The sequence below is a fragment of the Pipistrellus hanaki genome, assembly GCF_964339955.1.
Source record: "Pipistrellus hanaki genome assembly, chromosome: 1".
Classification (NCBI taxonomy): domain Eukaryota; kingdom Metazoa; phylum Chordata; class Mammalia; order Chiroptera; family Vespertilionidae; genus Pipistrellus; species Pipistrellus hanaki.
In genome coordinates, this window is record NC_140503.1 from 17,955,434 (window position 1) to 17,982,321 (window position 26,888).

The 26,888-nt window shown below is 37.3% G+C and overlaps 1 protein-coding gene across 32 annotated transcripts in view; it reads right to left on the reverse strand.

The window, feature by feature from the left end:
* NRXN3 (neurexin 3) overlaps positions 1-26,888 on the reverse strand; it is a 1,392,989-nt gene that overhangs the window by 754,068 nt on the left and 612,033 nt on the right. For all 32 annotated transcript variants that reach the window (XR_014795650.1, XR_014795651.1, XM_084891153.1 and 29 more), the window contains one exon: positions 18,998-19,117. Coding sequence is in view for 30 of the 32 variants with exons in the window: in XM_084891153.1 (XP_084747279.1) it covers positions 18,998-19,117 (120 nt within the window). In the remaining 2 variants the exon portion in view is untranslated. The remainder of the gene's footprint in view (positions 1-18,997; positions 19,118-26,888) is intronic.

The window sequence follows — 26,888 nt, forward strand, 5'->3', positions numbered from 1 at the left end:
TGTATGTCTGAAATACTATGTACTGTTTGAGTAATAGAGAAAAAGATTTTAATAGGAGAAGGGGATTTTAAAAAATCTTTAATTGTAAAAACTAAAGACAAAGTTAAGGCTAAAAGAGATTATAATCAAAGCTTATACAATTACAAGTGGAATAGATATCTTAAGTATTTGCCACTTCATCGATTATTTGTATTTTAGAACTGGTTTTACCTTCCTCCATTTAGTGTATTGTCATGTTGAGGATAACCCTAAAATTCTCATCACCACTAGTTTGTGCTTTTTTGGCCATTGGCCCTGGCTATTTCATAAGCCTTCTAATGACATGTTTGCTTTCATTCATTTTTCTAAAAATATTTATCAAATCCCCACAGTGTATTAAACACTTCATAAGGATCTGGTTATTTAGTGCAAAAAAAAAAAATGGATGCTTGTCTGCCTTCAAGGGGCTGTTTTTCTTTCAATTTATCCCTCACACTCAGACCTAGCTTTACCTTAAGGCACACTTGCTCAAAATTTTCCATATCCCTCCGAAATCTCCCACCTCCAGATCCCATGGAAAAGGCCTCATCTAGGTCACTACATATTGTCCTTCACCCACACACTGCCATTGAAGTTTCTATTTTCCAAACGATCTGGGACTTTTATACCACCCCATTCTTGTTCTTGTTCTTTCTGCATAACTCTGTGCCTGAGCAGAACCAGGCCCTAGATTTTTAAAAAGTATGGATTTACTAAATTGATTGAGATGATATTGATAACATAAACATATAGTTTTCAGGTGTGGGCCTATTCTGATGAAAGAGAAATGAATACATTGAACCTGTAAAAAAAAAATTATGCACACTACTTAAATGGGTTTAGTTCTAGTGATGTTAATTTTTTAAAAAAAGGATAAAATAAATACTTAAGTATGAAGTCATCCATAGAAATAAAATTATTCCCTTGGAATCAAGGAGGAACTCAGCCCACACATAAAGTTGTTTTCACCCTTTGGTATATAGCACATCAGTATCACAGGAGGACTGTGTGTTGGCCTTTCCATATATTTCCCTCTAACATGTCCTTCTTTACAACATTAGAAATCTACTACCTCTGTTCTCTGCTTCCTAGTCAATATATATAAAGGAGAATCAGAATGAGTGAACATGATATTATACAAACTACTATTTAGAGATATTGACTTAGGATCATTGGCTAGAGAACCAATTGTCGGGACTCCTGACTGATGCACTTTGCTGCTCATTAGCTCTCTGACCTTGGAAAAGTCAATACTTCCTTTTGAGCCTTATTTTCTATTGTAAAATGAGAGATAACTGAGGTGTTTATTTATAAATGCAAAACTAATGAATTATTGGTTAACTAATAATAATGATTACGTTTTATAAAGTAATGGTTTTGTGTCTTGCGGGGACCATTACAATAGTGAATCCATACTATTCCAAAGCTTGCAGTTATCATCATCACCTTAAGTGGTGCCTAATGTTTTATAAGTTTATCAAAGTTTATTGAACATCTATAATTTGTCAGGTTCTATAGAAAACCCTGGGAATATAAAGAGAAATAAGGCACTGTACCCATTCTAGAAAATTCACAGAAATAGTGAGGAAGAATAAACAAATACTTCAGTGATAGGCACTCTAATGGAGAAATATTCACTGAAAAGAAAAAGACTGAGGAAATCACTATTTTCCAATGACTGACACTATGCTAAGCAATGTGCAAGGGAAAAATAATCACATAGTTCTGATTCAAATTTCCTAAAAATCATGCATAGGCAAGCATGCTGTGTAAACCATGTAGAATCTAGACAAATATTTACTCAGTACAAGACCCCACATATAGAGATGAACAAGGTAAGCAGGTTGGCCAAAATAGAGAAAAGTTTAGGGCACCCTTGAGGAAGACAGTTTTCTCACTGGTGCTTAGGTTTAATTAAGTCCACCAGGACTTGAAATGGAAAATTACACTTGGAGAACATTCCTGGAAAGACTTAATTGCCATGCTATAGAGATTTGAGGTGTTTAAACATAAACACAAAATTTATGAGGAAAGGCTTACATCAGCTATCTCCAAGTGGGTGAATTTAACTAGCATAGTAAAGAACAGGCTATCATTGAATATAGGAGAGAATGATTAGAACTCAGAACCAAAGACTGATGGCACAGAAAGGCATGCCTTGAGGGCACTGCTAAGGTAAGTGGACCTGGATCTGCAGTGGGACCAAATGCCAAGTGTCAGACATTCTCCAGCCATAAGGCAGCAGCTGATCAACTAGGCAGAGGGATTTGCTTAGGATGCAGGTAGTGGGCAGCCAGGTCATGAGGCATTTATGGGAATGCCATTGGTGAGAATGTGATTCAGAAACTGACATAAAAACCAGGTTATGTATGGGGGCAAATGAGACCATTGAAATCCTGGAGAGTAGAAAGTGGAGTCAGGATGTAAGAGGTGGGGCCTATATGTGGGAGAGAAAATGGCAGCTGAATAGGCATTAGTGCCATGTACTTCCTCTTAGGGCCAGGTCAGAAAAACAACTAAGTTGGAGAACATCCACCCTGAATTAATAAATTAGACAGAGCTGAAGAGACAACTTTCAGTAAGGAAGGGCAGAGGATGCCTAGAGATTGCTGATTGCCAGCCATAAACCGCCTGGAACCACCACCATGCCCTGGCAGTGAGTGGTGCAGTACCTCCCTGCAGGCTTCCAGACATCTGCAGGGAGCTTACACTGCCAGAGTAAGCTCCCACACCAGGCCTCCTCACCAGCCTGCGGGGCCCAGCATCCTAGGATCCGGCTCCAAGACCCCACAATAAGTGAAAATCAGAACCTTGCTGCTAGCCTGACCTGGAGCCACCCAGCCCCCATTCCACCCAAGCCCTGGGACCTGCTGCCAGAGCTACCAGAGCAACCCAGAGTTTGTCCCACTCCGAGCCACAGGAGAGCATGGACTGTGCAATCCAGAACAACCTGTGCCCACTCCACCCTGGCCCCCTGGATAGCCCTGATGGGGTGACCCAGAGCAACCCATTCCTGCTTTGGGAGGAAACCCAGTCTGGGAGGGGTTTCCCAGAGCAACCCAGTGCAGACCTGACTCAGGGCCACAGGAAAGCTCTGACTGTGTGACCCAAAGGAGGTAGGAGAGAGCTGAAATCTAAGGAAGCAATTAGCAGCAAAGGAAATATCCTTTGCTGGATGGCCAGGCATTTGAGAAAGTTAAGTTATTGGGGGTGGGGGGGTGGGATAACATACTAAAGCCACCACAGATAATGCAGAGGATGGAGTGAGACAAAGGCTATGAGTAAGGAACTCAGTTTAGAATGTTCTTCACATCCTGAAGGTCAGTAGATGCCAACGATGAGTTTAGGGGAAATACCACAAAAGATACATGGACATTAAAAGAAGAGACATCAGAAAACAATGATTGTGAAGTGTGCATTGATTCGAGGAATAAATGAATTAGGAATAAATTATCCTTCACTGAAGGAGACTTCCTGGGATGTTAGATCATCACCGTGTATCCAGGTTTTGGGCACAGATGTTGAAATTATAAGGGAATTTGTTCATATTAGAAAAAATACATATGAAACCACAATATGCCCATGGGAAGGCAATTACTTAATCATCTGTGGTCCACTTAATTGGCATTCAACATTTGTCATAAGAAATAAATACTATTTATGCAAACATATTTCTATGATACAAAGGCCCAGAAGTAAATAAATCATACTCCCTCTGATTAATTGAGTATAAAGAGAAAAACCATTCTCCTGTGAAAACACAATTTAAATTTCCATCATCAAAATATTCTAACCAAATTCTCAGAAAAAAAAAAACAAGATTCTGGAAGTGCAAATTCCTATACCATTATTCTTAGAAGCACCATTTCCTAAGAAGACTGAAATTTTTCTTTTAGATTCTCTCTTCAGCACCCCCCCCCCATTCAGCAGTCACACTCATCCTATTTCCTCAAGTAATATCAGCTTCATAGGTTCCAAAGAGCTAATAACATTCTGTTCATTGGAGCTGATTATCAAAATCATCATGATTAAGATGTGGTCTGATCCCCCAGTGGTCCTCAGCTGAGCCATTATGGAAGATTCCTGGTAATGGGTCTGTAATAATGTTACTGAGACATAGCTTTTTGTTCAGCTGAACTCTACTGGAGACCAATAAGTAGCCATCTTCCCATGGCAGGCAGTAATTTTCATATGAGGCTGCTCAGATAATAAACCAGCAACTCCATAGTTTTGATTTTTTTCGGTCAAGAGTGAGAAGGGAACAAGAGGTTGGCCATGGGTTTCCAACACTTGGCCTCATGTTCAAACTTGGCTTGGTCTCAGAGTCTCAGGCTCATAGAGTTTTGAACTGTTGACTGAAGAGAGGTGCCAATAAAATCATCTGTTGTAAATAATTCATTGTGAAAGCTAAATTAGGTTGTATTTTGCTACTACAAATGAATGACTTAAAAATGAGTTACTGTGTACAAAGTTAAGATTATGCATTGAGATGTCTGGTAATAATGGAGGCTGCAAATATTATGGTTTGGTTCCCTCAGTTTTATATGTGACAAGAAACAAAGATTCATTGGCCAGTGATTTTTTTCTATTCCAGGAAAGAATCGAAAATAGGACATGAGATTCTGAGGGAACCAGAATTCCTTGGTATGCTCTGTGGAAGTACTGTCTTTGAAAATCAGGATATTGCTAGGAAAGATAGGTCTTCTAAACTTACTTGGGTTTGGGTTGATACAAATCCATAATCAAGAATATGTTTAGATTTAAAATGAGAACATACAGAACATTAGTACTAATTGAACAATCTAATCCCAGTAACCCTACCATCCAGGGCCACCCAACACACAGTTAACATCTACTCTAGAGGAAAGTATAGTCACCATTGTAGGCATACTGGTTATCTGGGAAATAGAGTGCATACACACAAACAGTGAGAATGAATCTACTAAAATTTTTACTTATTTTACTTACCAGTGACATTTTTCTTTAACAGAAGTTTTATATTTTGAATTTAAGCTGCTACTTGAAACCTTAAAAATACTCTTTCTTAAGTCCAACACTACAGTTCACATCTATTAGTTCTGATTTCATTAACAAAGCCAGGACTTTTGTAAGGTAGTAGTACATTTTGTAAGATTCTGTTGCATTAATTGCCCAAGACCACCTAGCTAGGAAGAAAAGGACCAGGATCTGAGCCCACCTTTTACTCTCAAGTTCATAAAAACCCCATTTAGAGGCTGAACAATGCATTCTTTTAGTTCTGAATCTAAATGCAATGGGATTTTGGAGAGGATCATTATGAACTAAAGTGGGCAAAGAAAACTCAAAGGAGTAGGTCAGACTTGGGCTGGACCCTAAAGACTGTATAGAATTTGAATAGCTAGGTAAAGAGGGAAAACATTCCAGGGGAGAAACTAGAGCAACGAGGGCATGGAGGCATCATGATGACAGAATATGCTAACAACAGTACGGACAGACAGCGGACAGAGGACCCCATGAATATGAAAGGAAATGGGGCTCACAAGAGCAGGTTAATAGCCTTCAAAACCAAGAGTAGGGCTGGCCCTCCAATAAGAGGGATCCATAGGAGATTCATCAGCAGAGGGGTCATAACAACAATCAGGAAGATTACCCTGGAACAAGTACAGGACAGATTTCAGAAATGACAGCAGGGGGCCAACAGCAGGGAGCTCAAAGACTGCCAAAGGAAGCAGCAGGAGAATCGTTTTGTAACACACCCTATGTTGCCCAGCTAATTCTCACTAGTATGGCTTCAAGAGAGTTTATATGCAACATACTTCCCTGCCTTGCTCTATGTCTGAAGAATCTGCCACCAAAACATTCCCTGTGACAAGAGATGCAGCTTTAGAAAGTATAGCCACAATTAAATATTACCTAGGAAACCAAATATAGCTAAATGCAAAATGTTACCCCACACTGGGAAATAACTGTGAGATTTGGTTAAAGCTGTGTTTATTGTTCATTAACCTTTATATGGAAGGAAAATATGCTAAATTAATCCAAATGCAAATTAAATATGTTTGAGGTTGGAAATACATGTGGTGTGTTGTGGGGATTGGAATAAAGCCTCTACCAATACTAAGAGTTTGTTTGGCTAAACTCACTTGTTTTAATACTTCCTTTTCCACTGGCTCTGTTCTCAGGATTTTTTATGAGTTGGGGACAACAGACATGTGTGATGTTAAGTGTTTGAGCTGTAGGCCCTTCTCCAAAGGCCCCAGTGCCAGGGCACTAATGTGGCTTTAACTAGATGACATACTTGAGAGCCAGCATGTGGGAGCCATTTGGCGACTTTAGGCAGGGAGAGGCGACAGGAAGATTATTCTTAAGGATCAATAAATACCAGATGTCATCCCCCTTTCTAAATCTTTTTTCAGAGAAAAAATTACACTCCAACTACTGGATATTCAGATGGGATAAAGGGACATTCTGGCAAATATACTCTGCCAAATACCTGGTCTGGGGCCCAGGCTGACATACTACCTTTACAATTACAGAAATACACAACTTGTCATTTGATTGAGATGCAACCAAAAGTTCACACATGATCCTGTAAGACAAGAAACAAAGGTATTTGGATAGAAAATTTATTTCAGAATAACTGGGGGGGGGGGGAGCATCTGAAAGGAAACATCTATTTATTTATAGTGGATATATGCACATGTGCTTATTTTTATTTATAGAAATATTTATTTGGTTTTATTTATAGAAGGATATTCAGGTAAAATTGCAACCTTATTTTTAGTTGAGGGCTGATTAGAAAAAGCATTGAGTGAATTTATTAGGAAATAATGCCCAGACTGCCATGCTATTATTTCCTATCGAGTCTCCTGAGAGTAGTTGTAAAGATTTTACCACATTTGGCAAAATTCTCCTGAAGAGATATAAAACTTTTGCAACCCAGGATGTACAAAAATCAAGAAACCTTTGTGTTTTGTATTTCTTTAGTTACAGTCCATTGATGTTCTTCAATCTACTGGTACTAGTTTTTATCAACATTAAACTCAGCAGAAATTGACAAATAATGTTAAAGTAGATGAGTACTGTCTCACTAGATCTTAAAGATATTAGAGAGTTAAAATAATCTTTCCATGTGAAATTAACCACAATGTCGCTTCTGGATACCACAGAAACAAACTAAGACCCAAGTGGCTCCTTCCACAGTATGAGGGCCTTTCCCCTTCAACTACAATCCACTCCAAAACCATGTACTTGTAACTGCTCAGAAACTGCAAGGCTTTCTGTGGGAAGGAACAAGGGCAAGAGAGAAAAGAAACAAAAACATCTTGACATTTTCATTTTCATTTGAAGAAGAAAATTGTACATTGGGATGCTCATTATAACTCCTGCATGCCTAAAAGCATTCTTTCTGGCAAGAAAACACCTAGTCCTGATAGAAATGCTATTTATTTCATGAAAAGAACACTAGGACTTTTGTACAACTAAGGCTTGGAAAATACAGAAAGCTCAGTCATTCACCCCACAAATATATTTTAAACATCTATTATATGCTTGACACCATGCATATTCCAAATCAAGGTTATACAAACAATTGGTAAAATTATGCGTGTTTTTTTCTGCTGCTTTGTGCTTTTATGTAGCTTCCAGACTTTCAACAGTGAGCGTGTATAATGTTAATTATTTTTTAAAGTGAGTTAAAATTAAAAGCATCAATTATGTAAAGTCCCCTCATATGTTTGTAGACAGGAATCAAAATAATAAGTTCCCACAGGAGTCTAAAGATAGGGGATAGTCAAAGACCGAAACACTCCCTGGCATAGAAAGACTTCCACTTTCCTGAAGTCTCCAAATGTTTTGTTCCAAAATACTTCTTTTTTTTTTTTTTTAATATATTTTTATTGATTTTTTTTTTTTTTTTTTTTTTTACAGAGAGGAAGAGAGAGGGATAGAGAGTTAGAAACATCAATGAGTGAGAATCATAAACCAGCTGCCTCTTGCACACCTCCTACTGGGGATGTGCCCGCAACCAAGGTACATGCCCTTGACCGGAATCGAACCTGGGACCTTTCAGTCTGCAGGTCGACGCTCTATCCACTGAGCCAAACCGGTTTCGGCCAAAATACTTCTTTATTTAATTTGGCAAAGAGACATGGATCAGGTGGCAAAGATCCACAGAATAAAGGTAAGTGAGAAAAGAACCATCATTCTAGGTAAAGAAAATAAGAACAACAAGCTGCAATAGCCAAATCAATCCCTGAACCCACTGGGCTTATTCAAGTGTTATCAGAAGAACCAGAGGGAAAAAGCAATGAGGATCTCATACAAGAAACTCAGATAAAGTAACACTTGATGGGGAGACAGTTGCAGGAATTTAACTAGCTGTGTGCAGCCTCTGTGGCTGTACAAGTCTCTGACTGTATAAGGCCCATAATGAGTTGCAGGATCTCCCACCACCACCTCCTTGATTCAAAAAAGACAGGTTCCAACCCTAGCCAATTTGCTCAGTGGATAAAGCATTGGCCTGCAGCATGAAAAATCCCAGCTTCAATTCTTGTCAAGAACACATGCCCAGGTTGTGGGCTCGATCCCCAGTGGGGGGCATGCAGGAGGCAATTGATCAATGATTCTCTCATCATTAATGTTTCTATCTCTTTCTCTCTCTATCCCTTCTTATCTGATTAATAATAATTTTTTATATATATATATATATATATATATATATATATATATATATATATATATATTTTTTTTAAGATAGGCTCCAGAATATTCTATACTGGCAAGGCTGTTCTGAAACTGATGCAAAGCTTAAAATCATCCCTAGGAGGTAATGGCTTAAAACACAGAACACTGTGGGTTATATAGTCATTCCTACCCCAATCTCAAAGTATAAAGGCAAAGACAGTCAAAAGCAATGGGCTGATGTCCACTTCCAACTTACATAGAGTGAGAGAGATCAGATCTACAATTGACTTCAACCCAGCAGGAAAAGGACCAAAAATGTGAAACAACAGCTTGCAAAGTACTGGTTACCAGGCAAAGGAGGACAGCAATTTCTAGAGGATGAATACAACTAAGATGAGTCCTCACCCAGCCGCAGTGTGCTGCCTTGGGAGAAATATTTGCCCATGGAGCAGGGAGAGAAATTTCAGGCTAACTCCTGCAGATGAGTAGATGAAGCTGAGTGAGGCCCAGGAGAGTAAGGCAGCTAAAAAACAGCAGCATGGATAAATCTTAAAAACATTCCATGGTTCCAGAGAAACAGAAATCAAAGATCACATACTATATGATTCCATTTATGTGTATTCAAGAACAGAGCTGGTCAGTGCTTTTTAGTGGTTAGAGTGTTCTCTCATGCACTGAAAGGTCATAGGTTCAATCCCCGGTCAAGGGCACATACTTGAGTTGTGAGTTGGAGTACATAAGGGAGGCAACCAGTTGATGTATCCCTCTCATATTGATGTTTCTCTTTCTCTCTTCCTTCCTCTCCCTCTTCCTCCATTCCACTCTTTCTAAAAAGCAATGGAAAAAAATTTCTCTTTAATGAGAATTAATAAATATAAAATAAAATAAAATAAAATAAACAGACAAAACTCATGACTGTTGATTTGAATTTAAACAGTAGTGACCTTAAATAGAAGGATTAATAAAAAGACATGAGGATAACCTCTGGGAAGATGGAACTGTGCTTTATCTTAACTGGGATGTTCACACCCCCCCCCTCAACCCCGCAGCTTCCTCCCCACCCCCCACACACACATACCTCTCCTTCAAAAAGGTTCAGGGGGGAAAATAAGGACAGGAAACCAAATTATATTTATTACCCTATTTTACAAGAAAAGATAAAGTTGTTTACATCTTTCTTGCCTATGCATGTAAATGCAAATAAATGTAGAGGAAAATAAATGCAGGAAATTATAAGTCTACATTGAAAAATACATTGAGATTGTACCTGTATGTGACTAACAAGGTAATATAAAATTATCTTCTCTGAACCAATAGGCTCTCAGTGGATTACTGCCAACACCATCAATAAGTAACTATCCAAGCACACCAGAAATAAATGGGCTATAATTAAATATAAGCAATAAAAATGGTCTACAAATAAAGCATGCTGAAGATGGCTGAAATGAAATTAGTGAGGCCACAGATTCCAATAACTCGGCATCATCCCCAACAAGCAACAGGACTCTGAATTGTGGAGACTATTTCTCCTTGAACCATGGGTCCAAGTGTCAACTGGGATTTGCAGAAACTAATATTTTACCTATGAGTTTTGGTTCATATTTATGGAGAGTTTTGCAAAACAAAAGCTAAAAGCAGTCCAGGCTCTTGCTGAAACTGTTGGATATTGCATGTGTATTAATGTCAGTAATACAGCAGATTTGAGTTACAAAATCATTCTTATTGCAATCAGAGGCGTATATAAACAAGAGTAACTCTCATGAACAAATAGCTAAAACATTTCTATGACACTGTTCTCAAGGATATCAGTACTTTTATCTTTGTACGGAGAAGACTCTGGGTTCAACTACCGTCCCCTTACCTACTGTCAGCTACACTAAATATCTGTGGGCCCAGAAATAAAAACTGGATGCAATTAACTAAGTTCTGTCATTACCTTTGGTACTGCCTGTTACTGCTCTTGAATGCTCCTTTTTTATTTGTCTTGCTCTCTGAATCCTGCCTTTGCGGTACCTGGCTGCTTCTCCCAGCCTCAGCAACTATTGGGGACCCCTACTCCTTTGACCTAAAAAACTTGCAAAATACTCTTGTTGGATACAACTTCTAATCTCTTTACCTTAGCAGATAAGTCCTAAAAAAATGATGCCCTTATTTAAAATAAATGAAGTGAAAATTATATATTTCCCCAATAATAATGTAGACACTAGATATGACAGTATAATTGATGCAATAAATGTTAATAAAGCTCTGTGGCTGGTGTGAACTGAAATCCCTATATGTTTGTGAGTTTTCATTAAGAAGTTTTCTTGAGGAGCTCAGAAGACATTGGCAGTTAAGAACCCAGACTTATTGGTCAGACAAACATAACTCTGAAACTTTGTCCACCAACCTAATCGTTTTGTGACCTTTAGGAAATCATTCACCATCTCCTTGTCTTAGTTCCCTCATAAACAAGAATCATAATAGCATCTACTTTTAAGGGTTGTTTAAAGAATAAAATAATATAAAGAATTCAGCACAGTCATTGGCATACGGTTAAGTGGTTAAAAAGTAAAAGGTAATTATGTAGCCTGGCTGGTGTGGCTCTGAGTGTTGACCTATGAACCAGGAGGTCACAGTTGGATTCCCAGTCAGGGCAAGTGCCCGGATTGTGGGCTTGATCCCTAATAAGGGGAATGTGGGAGGTAGTCAATTGATCAATGATTCTCTCATCATTGATGTTTCTATCTCTCTATCCCTCTCACTTCTTCTTCTCTCTCTCTCTCTAGATACTATAGATAGATATATAGATATAGATATAGATATACATATACATATACATATACACATACACATACACATACACATATATATACATATACATATACACATAGAAATCCTATACATATACATATACATATACATATATATATATAGAGAGAGAAATCCTATATAATAAAAGCATAATATGCTAAATATCTGACCAAGTGGTTGCTGACAGACACTGACCACCAGGGGGCAGGCACTCCAGTAGGTTAGCTTGCTGCTGGGGACTGAGACACACCCTGGAGCCCTCCAGTGGTCCCTCTCCCACCAGCTGGCCCCCATCGGCCCCTGATCAGCCTGATGGCAGCCTTCCAGGCGAAGGGATCCCACCAATGCATGAATTCAGGCACAGGCCCTCTAGTATATAGATATATTTAAAGGTAATTGTGTATGAGAGAGTATTCAGGTAAAAATAGAAGTGAAATCAAATAGATCATAATGGTGTTAATAAAAATTATCCAAACTTAGAAGAAAGACTAGGAGAGAGCCCTGTGTTCTTTTAATGTCATATAGGGAGACTGTTTAACATGTGCACCCAGAAATTTTTAATTCTATGGGAAATGTCCCTGTGTTTGAAATTGATATTTATTATTAATTGGGGCCCAGAGTCAGTACAGTCTCTGAACCTTTAGATTTTTAAAATTTAATTTAGGGCTTTTTGTCCTGTGAGATGTTCACAAGCTTTATATTTAAACTAAATTTGTATTTTAATATTCTTTTTAATGTCTATAAATATACTCCTTACATTTTTAATACCCTTCTGTTTTCCCAACTAAAGAGTTCAATAAATTTGGCATATATGCATTCTCTATTTATATGAGAGCTGTCTTTTTATTTTATGCAAATTATATTTATAGAAGTCATGGTTTTAACTTTTTAAAAATTCTTTCAAAGAGTAAAGACTAACATGTGCCATGTCCTAAATGTCACAATTATAAATTAAATTTAGAACATTCAGAATTAGATAGGACCTATAAATATCCACATTTTAGAGACATAGAGAAATTAGTTTATTTGTCCAAAGTATTAAGTGACAGTCAATATTTCAACATAGGCCATCCAGTCCCTACCAATGGTCTCATCCACTGCTTTAAAATGTATATTAGAAGTGCAATAAAATTAAAAAAATGTAAGTCATAAAATCTAGGTCAATAGAGAATGAAAATATAAATATTTAGGCTATCTGAGAATATGGGTGTTTATTACTTTTATCAATTCTAGAGTATCCAAAGATATTCTAAATGGCCTCATTTTATTATTAAAACAGAAACATCTAAAGTGTTGAGAATTTAACAATATGATAAAATTAATAACCAAGAACACTAAGTTTTTCTTAGAAACCCTATATTCCAATGTAATTTGTTTATCTGTGAGGACTTGCCTACTCTAGTATAGTATTATATTTAATGTATATTTTAAGCCTTTATTATTTCTAATAATGTAAGTAGTAGCCAATCTAATAAAAATGTGAGCTTTCATATCAGACACACCTGGTTCAAGTCCTCCCTTAGTGTCTTCCTTTGTGACCTTGGTTTTTCCCCATTGTTAAAATCAAGACAACGGTAGTATAGTATGTCTTAGATTCTTGGAATGATTAAAGGGGTGACATATTTATAAAGGTCCTAGTAGAGAGTCAGCAACATAATAAAAACTTGACACATATCTAATATTATTAGTTATCATAAAAACTATCACTACTCCAATGTATTGAGTACCAGCACACTCCTGTTTTATACCAAAGCTTAAAAGGCCAAGCAGCTAATTCATTTTCCACAGCATTAAAGTTAGGATTCCCATTGGAAGCAATTTGATTCTGAAGTCAATCAACATGATTATGCTATGACATCTTTTATAATTTGATAACATATATATAAATCTACCTTTTAAAAATGTGACTCAATGTGAATAAAATATCCAAGATAAATGTCCATCAATGTTTCAATTAAATAAATTAAGATTAGGACCCTATCAGGCCACATTTGAGACCAAGTAATAAATTTAATGTAGGGATTCTTCCCCATAGCAGTGAGCACCATACTGTACATTCTACTAAAGAGGAACTGGAAATCTGATTATGTTTTTTACTTTTTGAAAAATACATATGATACAATGTTAAAATAAAGCAGAGCACAACATTTAAACAAACTGTGATCTTAACCATACAAATGCTTAGAATAAAGACATGCAGGAAACAGCCAGAACATTAGCATGGATGTAGCACATTTCTCTCTGCTACCTCAAATTCTGTCTTTCCTTCCCAACTCTCCTTGGTACCATATTTGCTTAGGAAGTACATACTAATTTTTCAGGACTCATTTGTCAATAAAAACTTCCTATGAGCAGAAGCTCTTCCTGATGAGTCTCAACCACAGAGACAGTTGATCTCATTCTACTTTATGATCACTCACTATATAATGTTCATATTTCTACTGAAGCATATATGCCTCCTCCCATTATATTATAATGACTTCTAAAACAAGTCTGCATATTATTCATGATCATATCTCCAAATAAGAAATGTCTGGTGAGTGAATGAATGAATAAATGATAAAGTGTGCCCTAAGTAGCAAACAACTGTCCTGATAGTGAACTTCTCAAATATGGCCTATTTACTGGATAGGCAGAGCTTGAAAACAGAGGTAGAAAATAAACACATAACCAAAAGCATGGACATATAATAGTCTGATACCCTTGGAAATCATTGCAGTACAAACAACCACATGGATTCATAACATAATGCCAGTGGACCTACACGAATCCAAGAGACAGAATGAACAACGTCTGTCCCCTTGTTTGCACACAAAGTCATGCATATATTGTTTATCTTTTCTGAAGCCTGAATGGGAAATGTGTTTTTAAGAGATTTAATCAATACACCAACCTACATTAAAAAATATATAAACCCACACAATAAATAAAAGCAAAAGGCCAATCAATAGCCAAAGTGCAGCTTAACAGCCACTCCAGCAGAGAACTGTCTGAAAAAACACTTCACACTCCACTGTCTGCACGATCCAGAGCTGCTTGCTAGTGATTTGTTGCCAGCAAAGAACATCTATTATCAAAAGCCGGTGTGAACCTAGCAATTTCTCCAGAAAGGAGCCCACAATGTACAACTAGCAATGTAGCACAGGTAACTGGCTGGTGAGGGTTGGATGAGGACCCACACTAATCCCCTACTCTTCACCCCACCAACCCATTATAAACACAACCCATTTCTAAATCCAGGAACGTTATATGTGTTAAGAATTCATGTGCCACACACAGACAGTCCCATATTTGCTTCTCCAAGTCACAGAAGCAACAAGATCCAAAAATTATATATTGTACAACTTAAAACAGTTGTGAACATGCACAAAAGGAACCATGGTGGTGAGGATAGATGTAAGGTGCTTCAAATTGCTATTTTCAAAGACTTCCCCACAAATTACAACTCTTTTGTCTATGTATGGGTATGCACAAGCGAGCTGGATTTTGTGCAACATTTTGCTATGTTTTTGAAAGAGAAGCGGATTCAACAATAGGCTGCCAGTGGAGGTGGCATGGCCTCATTATATGGAAAAAGGATTCTGGATTTGCATGATGTATAATGACTACAATATAATGAGTCTGTCCAGATCTCAGTCCTGATTTAAAATAGCAATAGGAAGCCAATATCTAAAAACAAAAATACCCCTATAAAATTTTTGTAAGGTCCCATTCTCATGTTGTTTTTAAAATATAACCCCAATATTGTATTGTTGTTCAGGTGGTGTGCAATCTCTGAGAAGTTGGCCCACTCACTCTGTTTTGAATATTTCAGAAGAAATAAAATTTTTATTTTGATGAATGTTATTAATTGACCCCATGGGATCCTACATGAACTCAAGATTGCTTTTGGGATGGTGTTTTTTGTTTTGTTTTTTGTTTGTTTGTTTTTCATTATAAATGGCCATAAAAGTCAACTAAATGAAGTTCTTTATGAGTTTATTATAACAAGAAGTGGAATGTCATGTTAAAAAACCATATAAGACAATTAAGAAATCAATTATACTTTAGTTTCCAATGATAATATTTTTGTTTCTATGTAATACAAGGGAAACCCTCTTATACAAGGTATGAATACATGTCATATCATTATATCCACTATATCAGTTTTGCATCTATCTTCATAAGAATGAACCTGGAATTAACTTCACTGCCTCCATCAATCCAACATACTTTCACAGAGAATGAGAAAATAAGTTAAAACTTCCCAGGGTTGGTCTACTCATACTGAATTAAATATAGTTCTAAGTGTAAACTTGACTCATGGGTTTATGTAACTGTAACTCAAAATTGTTAAGCAAATGCCAAATTTGGCAAACAGGCTAAAGAAAAAAAAAGAGAGAAAAAGTTTGTAAGTGATAGAACTAATGCTAGAAAAAAGAAAAAGATTCTAAAATGAAAACATTTCTTTAGAAACTTGCAAGTTATCCCCAGTTAAAATTAGCTTTCTTACACATGATGAACTGAGCACTTTATTTTGGAAAATAACATAGCCTAGCCATTTCCCTATTGAACAATTTTCTATTCTTGGAAGTGCAATAATAAATTGAGATGTCTTCATTTCCAATAACTGGATCAATCTGATCTCCTAAGAAAAAGCTTATGGAAAATGAGAGCTCCAAACCATATCCCACCCAGAAAATGCTATTTGCCATTAGAATGAATCTTTAATGAATTAATGTAGTTTTATGACAGCATCTTAAGGAATACAATTTATTTTTGATATATACAACATACTAGAAAATATACTAATCCTAAGAATTGGATGAAGGCCAGTTTCCTTGATGACACCCCACTTACAATGCCATGCCACAATTCTGTTATTTAGATCAAAGCCAGGCCACCTGTGGTCTGCATGTTACCAAAGCAATGGCCTCCTTTCTCTCTCAGCTAAGACCCAAACGCTGATTTGCTTTATATTCTTTCTCCTTCATCCTGCTCCTTCTTAAATTCACTCACTTCATCACTTCTCCTTTCTTGCATTTTTCCCACTACTTTTGCCAATGATCATGAGCCTTTTTTTTTAACTGTGCTGCTGACATGCTCAATTCCTGATGCAAAGTAAGTCACCAAGAATTTGCTAACATAGGGAAGCACAGAGAATAACAGGTAACTTCATTTTGAAAATGTTTGTGACATGAAGCAGCAAATTACAGCTCTAAGGGTCAAGGTTGACCTTGAAAGCAATTATCTATGATGTAAAGTAGTGAGGCTGATTTTACAGGTGGAAAAAAATTGATTCTGATGCTGGTTATAAAAAAGAAGTTCTCCTCACATACTTTAAATGCCAAGCATTAGATAAAGAGACATCTGACTGTAACAATTAGCCTATCAATTTGATTCATTTAGTTGTGTTTCATTAAACATTTTTACCCACAGCCTCATGAGCAACAAAAACAATACAAAGCAAAATAAAACAAACAAACAAAAAGTTTATATACAAACTTTATAGTGAGACCCTATAATCCTGGATCTTAATTTTATACATTCTTGTCAGTCTACAATTAAGATGTACTTGTTCCCAGGTCCATACAGTTATCCAATTTCAGAAGCCTTGGTCCAATCTCCAAGAGGGGACTGGACAAGAGGATTCTTTAAGTAATTTGGGCTCAGAAGAGGTTTTCTACAATAAAAAATTCAACTGCATTATCCTTTATAAGAAAAGCCTAATATGCTAAGTGTCTGGTCTACCATCGGATGTTCAACCAATCAAAGCATAATGTGCTAATGATATGCTAAAGTCGCTCAACCACTGGATATGATATGATGTGCACTGACACAAGAGGGGGGGATGCTCCAACCTGTAGGTTAGCTTGCTGCTGGGGTGCTGATGGGGACTGAGAAGGTCATGACTTTTCCTGAGGCCCTCCTGTAGTTTCTCCCTCTCTATCCAATTCTCGCATCTCTCCCCGCCCCAATCATGCACCAGCAGGGTCCCTAGTGTCCTCTTGCAATTCAGGACCCCTCAGGGAATGTTGAAGAGCTAGTTTCAGCCTGATCCTGCAGGCCAGCCCGAGGGACCCCTTGATGCATGAATTCAAGTACTGGGCCTGTAGTTTATAGAATAAAAATCTAAAATATATTATATTAACTCCGGATATCCTAGAAACATTTTTGAAGGATGAGAAGCTACTGTCACAAACAAAAGCTGGTTTTGCCCAATCCTCATCCTAGAACTTCATTACATATCGACAAGTTGTTCAAATTGGATAATGTGACAGTCCTCATTCTGGACTGAGACATAAAATCAGAAACATCAGAGAAAGCTGGAAAAATTTCCACTCAGTTTTAGCAGAAAACAATTACTTGCCTCATGGACAAATAGGAACTTATCAATGAGAGTAAAATACTTACATACCTTCTGAAGATTGTGCGTGTTCACTGCAGTTAGAGCAACTTACCTTTCTGCCTGTGCTGTGTGCAGTCTGTTTTCCACTGGGAGTGGTGTGTATGTGTGATGTGAAATAAAGTTGTGAGGATAAAAAAACATTAGGCCACCTTTTAGGGGGAAATGGCTTTCTATTGAGTTCTATGCAGACAAATTGAAGGGAAAAGAAAAAGCATATAACACAATTTCCAAGGTTCTCTTATGGGTCCATAGCTGCCTGTCTCAGAGCAGAAGCATATTTCCAAATCATAAATATGGAAACTGGACTTTCAATATGACCAAATAATTGGAAAGAGCAATCTTATGCTGAAACCTGTAGAGAGGGTGCTATAGATATAGAGGCTCATGCTTACATTTGGATCAATGAGTATCAAGAGATTTTTTTTTCTCTGCATTATTAGAATCCTTACTTGTTTCTCTTTCATGTATCTTAAGAGACTGATAGACCATATGAAGACCAAAAACTATGAGAAAAGTAAAAATATAAAATAAAAGAACAGGAGACAACTACATACATGAAAAAAAGTTGAGCAAGAAGAAATCAAGGAAAACCAAACAGTCATGATAAGAATGGTGCTATAATTAACACCTAAAAAAACACATGGGCAAACTATACCATGGCTTTGCTGTTTTAACCTTGAGATTAAAGATGCATCTTGTTTATGAAACCAAGGGTCAAATAGACTGAGTTCAGATCATAAATAAAACAAACTCCTGCCATGAGTTTAGGCTGTATTTAGAAAACCAGAAATTTAGCAGAACATACAAACTCAGGGCTGTTTAATACATCTCTTTCCAATAAGTAGTCAGAAATTACAAGTGTTTGTTCACCTTTGAGGGGCCATGTTAGGGCAATAACATGAGAAGGAAGTGGAGACTCAGGTTACAGATTCCCATGCCACTGAAGTATGGCCACCAGCAGTGCTAGTATCACCTCCAGGAAATCACAAAAGAATATTGGTTCTTTATTTTCCCAGTCCCTGGAGGAGAAAATTGCTAATGAGTCTTTAAGAAGAGCCACCCTTTTACATAATGTTCCTTCAAACCTCTGAACTGTTTGGGAAAAAAATCCAATAATAAAAAGGTTGTACTCACGATCATTGCACTGGTTTCCAGAATATGAGGTCATGGAACAGTCACAGGTGAAGCCTTCCCATTGCTGCATGCAGACTCCCTGGTTGGCACATGAATCTTCCTGGCAGGTTGTACTTGGTCCTAGTAATGCATACAAAAAAAAAAGGAATAGAAGAAAAAGTAGATAAGAAAGTGTTAAAATTTGTCAAATTCAAAGCAATAACTTGAATGTACTATCCTCATGCCCCTAAACATTCAAAGACACAACCACCAAAAAAGTCAACTCTGTATCATGCAACAAGAATTTAGTATGTACAAAAGACGACAGAAATACACACTTAGCCACACACTACCAACAGTTACACACAGAGGGGAGAGGGCTGAACACACTGTTCTCTTTTAGGCAGACCTTGTGAAAGAACCTCATCTCTACCATTCAACTATAAAGAGATCTCACTTGGGCCTGGTCTCTCTACATGGATAATGCTAAAGAAGAAAATCACATGCCCATGATTCTTATGAATTAAGGCACAGATGTCCCTAAAGTCTACTTTGTAATATTAAAAAGATGTTTGATGATAATTCAGAGGAGGAGAAAATAGCAGCCAGCATGTATTGATTGGTTCCTTGTAGGTAACAAGCTCTGAGTCCTAAGCACTATCTCAGTGATCTCATTAAGCTCTCCAATAGCTCTAAAAGGTAAGTACGTATGATGTCCACTATTTCAAGTATAAAACCCAAGTTCAGAGAGGTGAAATAATTTACCCAAGGTCACACATTTGCTAATTAAATAATCCTCATGCCCATCTTTAGTAGACTAATCTGAGACCCAAGCTCTCAACTACCTCAGTGGTTTCAAAGTACAGTCTTTGGATCAGCATCACCTGGGGAGTTGTTAGAAATGTAAATTCTTGGGTTTGACCCCAGACCTACTGAATTTGAGGCTTTGGGGGAAGGCAGAAAGCTGTGTTTCCACAAGTTTCTAGGAAATTGTGATGCAGACTAACATTTAAGAACCAGTGCACAGCACCATTCTGCCTGCTGCTATAGGTTTACACGGGTGTACTCAATCGGGGTGCCAATACACCAGAGGATACAAAAGAATTGTTTTAAGATTGGGAATAAAATCTCAGAAATGATGCTCATTTTAAAAATTATATTCGTGATTATTTCTATTTCTGAGTGTCTTTCATATGCAAGTAACATAACTATAATGATAACATAACTATACATAAGCATATCTTTCGAGAGGCATTCACAAAATATTTTCTGGATATGAATGGGCAAGTGAAAATGCTTGACAATTTCTGTCTTTTAGATTGCCATTAAACTCTCTTTTTAGGTTAGCCAGGACCTCTCTTTAATAATTCTCTCTTTCTCATTTCTCTATTTTGCCTTAACCTTGAGATTAAAGTTGAACCTACACCTTTCAAATTACCTTAACTAACAGGATATATCTTAATATTCAGGAAAATCACGAACTTCCCAGAAAGACTCAGCAAAAGGGGTTATCCCTTTGAGGGATCCAATGTATGAGCTAGGATCTGATTTAAAAACAAAACAAACAAACAAAAAAAAAAAAATACGCCTCCCCCCCAAAAAAGAAAACACCCACATATAGAGTAAAAATATATACATTGCAATAAGTGCACATTTCACAAATTCCAACCTAAGCCTCATACAGGCACAGTATTTTAAAATGTAAGTATGCAGGGTCTTAAGGATGCATGTGCAAAAGAAATGCATGACTATAAAGGGTCTGTCTTCCTGGTGGCAAGATGTTTTATATTTATTCATGAAGGGTGGAAGCAGTACAGTCCATCACTCCCATTACAAAGCTGTTAAGATGTGACATAAGAAAGTTCAAGACAATTACTAACGCTGGGGGAGCAGCCCAGCTACTGGGTTTTTGCAGGGCTGTATGCCATGTGCTTCCCCCATGTGGAGATGAACGGAGGTACATGGTCATGTTCTCAGTGGGTCTTAAACTTGCGCTTTGTGTAGTACAAGTCTCATTAACAATGGCAAATCAGGACAGCTTCCTTCAAAGGATAAAGGCTTCTGAGAAGTCCACGGGGCTCCCTGACCAAACAGCTCTCCCTAGACAATGGGCTAGTAATTCAGTTGAACTCAGAATCAGAAACACATGGAAGGTGTTCCCTTGAAAGGCAGCAGAATAGCTAAAACTGGGAAAACACAAGAATTCTTTGCATGTTGATTGAATCTGAAGACAAAGGCTTTCCCATGCATTTCCCTCTCTTCCAGCCACATTTTAATTGGTTTCCAAGGAACAGTTCAAATTCCTCCTCCCTATGAAATATTCTCCAGGAACTTTAAACAAGTCTCCCTCTTCGTAACACTTATTATCTGCCTCATTAACGTCCACATATGATAATGTTCCATTTAACACTTTATTACACATTGCACTGTCCTCTGCTTATATAATCCTCTGATTGTTTCATGTGGGTTGTTGCTATTTATCTCCAAAAGACGGAATGCTGCTTGCTGTTAGAAATCACAGAATATGCTTTCACTGTGTCCTTGCTGCACTAAATAGCTCTGCCAGCTGCAGAGCAAGTGTTTCTGTAAATGTTGAGCTGATCTGAATTGCAGTCGCCTGATTTGCCTGTGTCTCATACTTCCAAACACAAGCGTGGGAGAACGTCTGTGCTCTGCAAAGTGAGCAATCTGTTCCATTTGTCAAAGGTTGCTCAAGGAACTCAAACACAGAGGGAGCTGTAGGTAATTTTCAAGTTCCATGGGATTTATTTCACATGCATTAAAAGGGAGTGCCATGTAGAATCTGATAATCCCTGAACACTGAGTACATTGTACACATCTAAGATAAAGCACATCAGTGAGGACCAGGATGACCTGCAATGACCTGTTGTCAAACTTAGCCTACACTGGTACCTCCTTTCAGGCTGAGAAGCTAGGCATTAGCTTCCTTCTCCGAACTAATTTCCTTTTACTCACCCCCAGCTCACAGTGTTCCAGCATCCCTTCCTCCTTCTAATCCCTCTCACACAGCAGTGTTTACAGTTTTGGCCCCAAATCAGCATCACCTGCATCACCTGGGAGTTTAAAGAAATGGAGACCTACCAACTGAAAGCAGGGCTCAGAAATCACCTGTGACTTGACAACTAGTTATTATTATTTTTAAATATATTTTTATTGATTTCACATAGGAAGGGAGAGGGAGAGAGAGATAGAAACATCAATGATGAATGAGGATCTTTGATTGGCTGCCTCCTGCATACCCCACACTGGGGATCAAGCTTGCAACCCAAGCATGTGCCTTGACTGGGAATCTAACCATGACCTTTTGGTTCATAGGTCGATGCTCAACCATTGAGCCATGCCAGGCAGGCCCACTCGGTGTTCTGGACTCTGCTCCATAGCAGGACTTCTGCTCTCATACTTCAGGCCCATCCCTACCTTCAAGGTCTGTTTCTCTTGCTCCACCCACTTTCTGAAAGTTCCTCCCTGAGATCTTCAAATAACTGATTCATTCTCATTCTTAAAGTTGGAGCTCCAAATGGGCTTTCTTAAGATTATTCTATTTAAGAAAGTCCCCACCAACATTTCATTTACTCTCAACCCTAACTCCCTGTTTTTTTTTAACTCACAATTACATGGCCTGTAAATAAGATACTTAATAAATCATTTATTATCTGCCTCATTCTTCTAGATTATAAGCCCATTGAGAGCAGAAGTCTTATATCTTTTGCTCACCTTCATGTCTCTAATTATTGATAAAATATTTGGTATAAACTAAGGGCTCAGAAAATACTAAACACATAAAAAAAAGAACCAAACATTAAAGAAATAAAGTCATTCTTTTATGACATAAAACTAAGTGGTTTTCCTAATTAACAACTCACCCACAGCATTTACTAATATCAGCTCGTATGATTTTCTATTTGGGACAAAGCTTTTCTTTTGGGAGTGATTTAATTAACTACATTTCCTCCCCTGATTTAACTATTGGACTCATTCAATCTCACCAGATGATAGACAGGGACTATTTTGTGTTTTCAATGCCCATGGACATTATGCAGTAACTGTGTTGAATGGAAGAGAGAATGGGCTAAACTCTAAACACTTTCAAGATAATAATATAAATTTCTACTCTCCCTTCAAACCATTTAAATACATCCTTTCCAGAAAATACTATATTTCATCTCAATGTATCTATTTTTCATAGATAGAGTACCTAAAAAAAAATAAAATAAAAAGGAGAGCAAGAAACAAATCAGAGAAACAAACCAAAATGCCCTTGGGAGAATTTATTTTGTTTAACTGCACATCCATAGATACAAAATAATTTTGTACAAATAAGAGTGAGAACATAACCATAACAAAAGAAAAAGGTACTTACATAGCTGTATCAGATACTATATTAAGTGCATTTCAGATATTAACTCAATTAATCTTCATAAACACATGATGAAGCAACCATAGTTAAAATTATTAAAGAATCAGAAAAACAAGAATAATATTCTCATGAAAGATATCTAGAATTTCAAGGATAAAATAATTTTTATAGATGATTGAGTATGAAGGCAAGGACTTCATAAAAGTAAACTGAGTCATGGAAAAGTTAGGTGATTACTTGCAAGACCCCATATGCAAGTAGCAGAGTGAGATTTCAAATCCAAGCTTGCTACCTCCATGGCTAACCCACCTAACATTGATGGAGGTGGGTAAGCCAGAAGTGTGTGTGCAGAGCCTGATGAACTTAAATAAAGTATTTCTAACCTACAGCCAGATAAATATTTTAATGTAACAATGTATGCGCTATTTAAAAAAATGTTTATTGTTGAAGGCACTACATATGTGCCCTTTTTCTCCTACTGACCCCTTATAGCCTGCCCCTATTGCCATCTCAGGCCTCAACTACCCTATTGTTTGTGTCCATGGATTATACATATATGCACATAAGTTCTGTCTGTGGTTGATCTCTTCCCATCCTCCCATCAACCCTCACCTTCTCTTTGACATTCTTCAGTCTGTTCCACGCTTCTATATCTTTGGATCTATTTTATTCAACAGTTTATTTTATTCATTAGATTCCACAAATGAGTGAGATCATGTGATACTTGTCTTTTTTTCACTGGCTTATTTCACTGTTTTTGTTTTTTTTATAATAAAAAATTAGAAATGCCATTTCAATTCAAAATTCAAGTAAAAATAAAAGAGAGAGCCTAACTTTGACCTGTTTTATGAACAAAAATATGTATTGTGCGTGCTTATACACATAACTGACATTCTTAAGGACTTAATAAATTCATCTAAAATATTCTTCTATATCAACCTAAAATTGCAGATATTCTAAGATAACATAAACTTTGGGAATTACATATTCAGAAAGTTTCATTATTATTATTAATAATAACTTAAAACTGCACCAAGGTTTAAGAAAACCCTATATGGGGATAGTGTACACAACTTTTATATTTGATATGTAGTCAATCCTCACTAAAGTAATCACATATCCTTTTGAGAAAAAAAAAATGGTGACTTTTCTTTGGATAGTAGAAAAAGTGACAAGGTGACAGAAGTATGCATGAAAAGATTATATAAGTTGTCACTGATGTTAGGACTTTGGTTTCTAACTCTCAATTCTGTTTTTAGTTCACTGGGAAGGATCACATTGCGTATTTTCTCTATTTTTTTCAGATGATAACTCTGAGGGCTGCCATGACTTTCCCATCATTCTGCTTGAATGTATGATTGTTTGGTCTTTAAGAACTGTCCCAGACAGTCATTTCATGCTTGTTACTGCTGAAATCCACCTCTGCAGTTCATGCAAACTGATTTAGTCAACTCCTCTTCATGGTCTAGGAAAATCACAAGTTGACAAGAGTATCTTTTATTGCTTTCAAATCCTTGAGATAGAAGTATTGCCGGAAGCACAGGACATTGGTATTGGAGTGTATTTTCCTTCTGTTAGTGCAATGTAAGACTTAAGCAAACCTAGGCTCAAACATCCCTCTTTAACATTGATAAATATTGCTAAGCCAGCACCAGCTGGTCTTGGCCATATTGAGGAGGTAGGCTTGGTGAGTAGGAAGCCTAGGAGTGACACACCTGTTCTGATTCCCAATGTCCATTTATCCTAAAGGTCCAAGGCTGGTAGACCAGTAGTAGGCACCAGGTGGGGTTCACTTAACAAGATCCATCATCTTTAATCTCAAACCACCCGTTGTTTGTCAAAGAGATTAGAATATATGAGTGAAACCTGAATGCGAAGCATTATCATAGTAGAGCTTTGTGCCAACCAAAGAGTTTGCCTGCCCCATACAAAACACAGCTGCCATGAGAAGGAGCCTTGTGGAGATGCCATAGATTGTCCATAGAGTTCTCATCTTCTACCTTCAATTTTATTTCTCACTCCGAATAAGTGCATATACATTTCCACTTTTACTTTTTAAAATGTATACTTTTTCCTAGAGAGAGAATGAATGAGCAGCAATTGGATGGGAAGAAGGAAAAAGAAAGAAGAAGGAAGATGAATACATATAGATATATGTATTTGTGTATCTGTGTGTATGTGTACCTGTGAAAGGCCCCTACCAGCTTCCTGAGTAATCAGTACTCTCTACTGTTAAAATATAAGAATTAAAAGTGTTGAAGCTTCAGGGAGGGTATATATGACATTAGAAATCACCTACTCATTTACCTACGTGTCTTGGTTCCTTCTGCAAAACTACTACAGTAGTTCTTAAAAGTATTTCTATATTTACAGTGGTGGATTCTCTTGGCTTTTCTGAAGAGAGTAATTTACATATAATATCCATTCCTTTTTAATTGACAAAACCCAGTTTACTTCCATTGAATTTTAAAATAAGAAAGCAATTATCTTTAAATGTGTCAAGTGTCTTTCTTCATATAGAGAGAGACAACTGAGAAGTGAATGTTCTATTTCCCATTTTAAAGAAGATTAAACAAAGCTGAAGAACATGGTCCTAAATGTTATGTAATTTCATTGGCAGAAAAGCAAAGTGCAGCTGTGTTCCCAAGATCTTCCCTTTCTATCCCAAAGGCAAGGACCTATGCCTGGCAAATGCTCCAATGGCATTGACACTGCTCTGGTCAGACATGCTCAGATGCTTACAGTTCCTCTTTTCAAAAGAAGGGTCAGAAAAGTCACTTGGTTAGGATGATGAGTGAAAAAGACTGACACAATTTAATACATGAAGCATTTTAATAAAATCCCTATTCTCACGTCAGCCCTCTCGTCAGACATTAGGAATAAGTAAGTCAAGGTGTGCATAGAAACTGGTTGAAATCATGAGGTTCTTATGAGGTCATTATCTCCAATGGCTTTTGATGGGTCCTGTGCTGGTGAATACCAAATAACCAAAACTCATTCCCAGAAAAAAGAAATAATAACAAAGCCTGATCTGTAATATTTCTGTACAGTACCTTTATTTCTGTAGTGTAAAATACTCCCACCATAGCCGATTCCAAGTGAATTCATATTATTTGACCTCAACAAGCTTGCAAAATATCTGAAAATTCCTCTGATGGTGCCAGCACTGCCTGTGATGGCTAATGAATTGCACAGTATAGCTACACTTTGTGAGTGAAGCTATTTACCCACACGTGATGCCACCATGGCCATGGAGGGGTTGGAGTTGATGTCTGCCCCTGACAGGGTATTTGTAAAAGTGAGAGAATGGCTGGCATCATAAGGCAATCTTGTTCAAACCACCCTATATTCAGAAGTTGTCTGGGTCCTCAACGGAAGTCAAATGATTAGATCATTCCTTCCTTTTAAAACCATGAACAGGCCCTTAGAATTCAATGTTGCTCTAGAATATGTAAACAGAGGCCTACTTTTCTGCATTTCCTTCTTTTCTCAGCACTGATGTAGCAGGGTGTTGAGGTAAAAAGGCATATATTT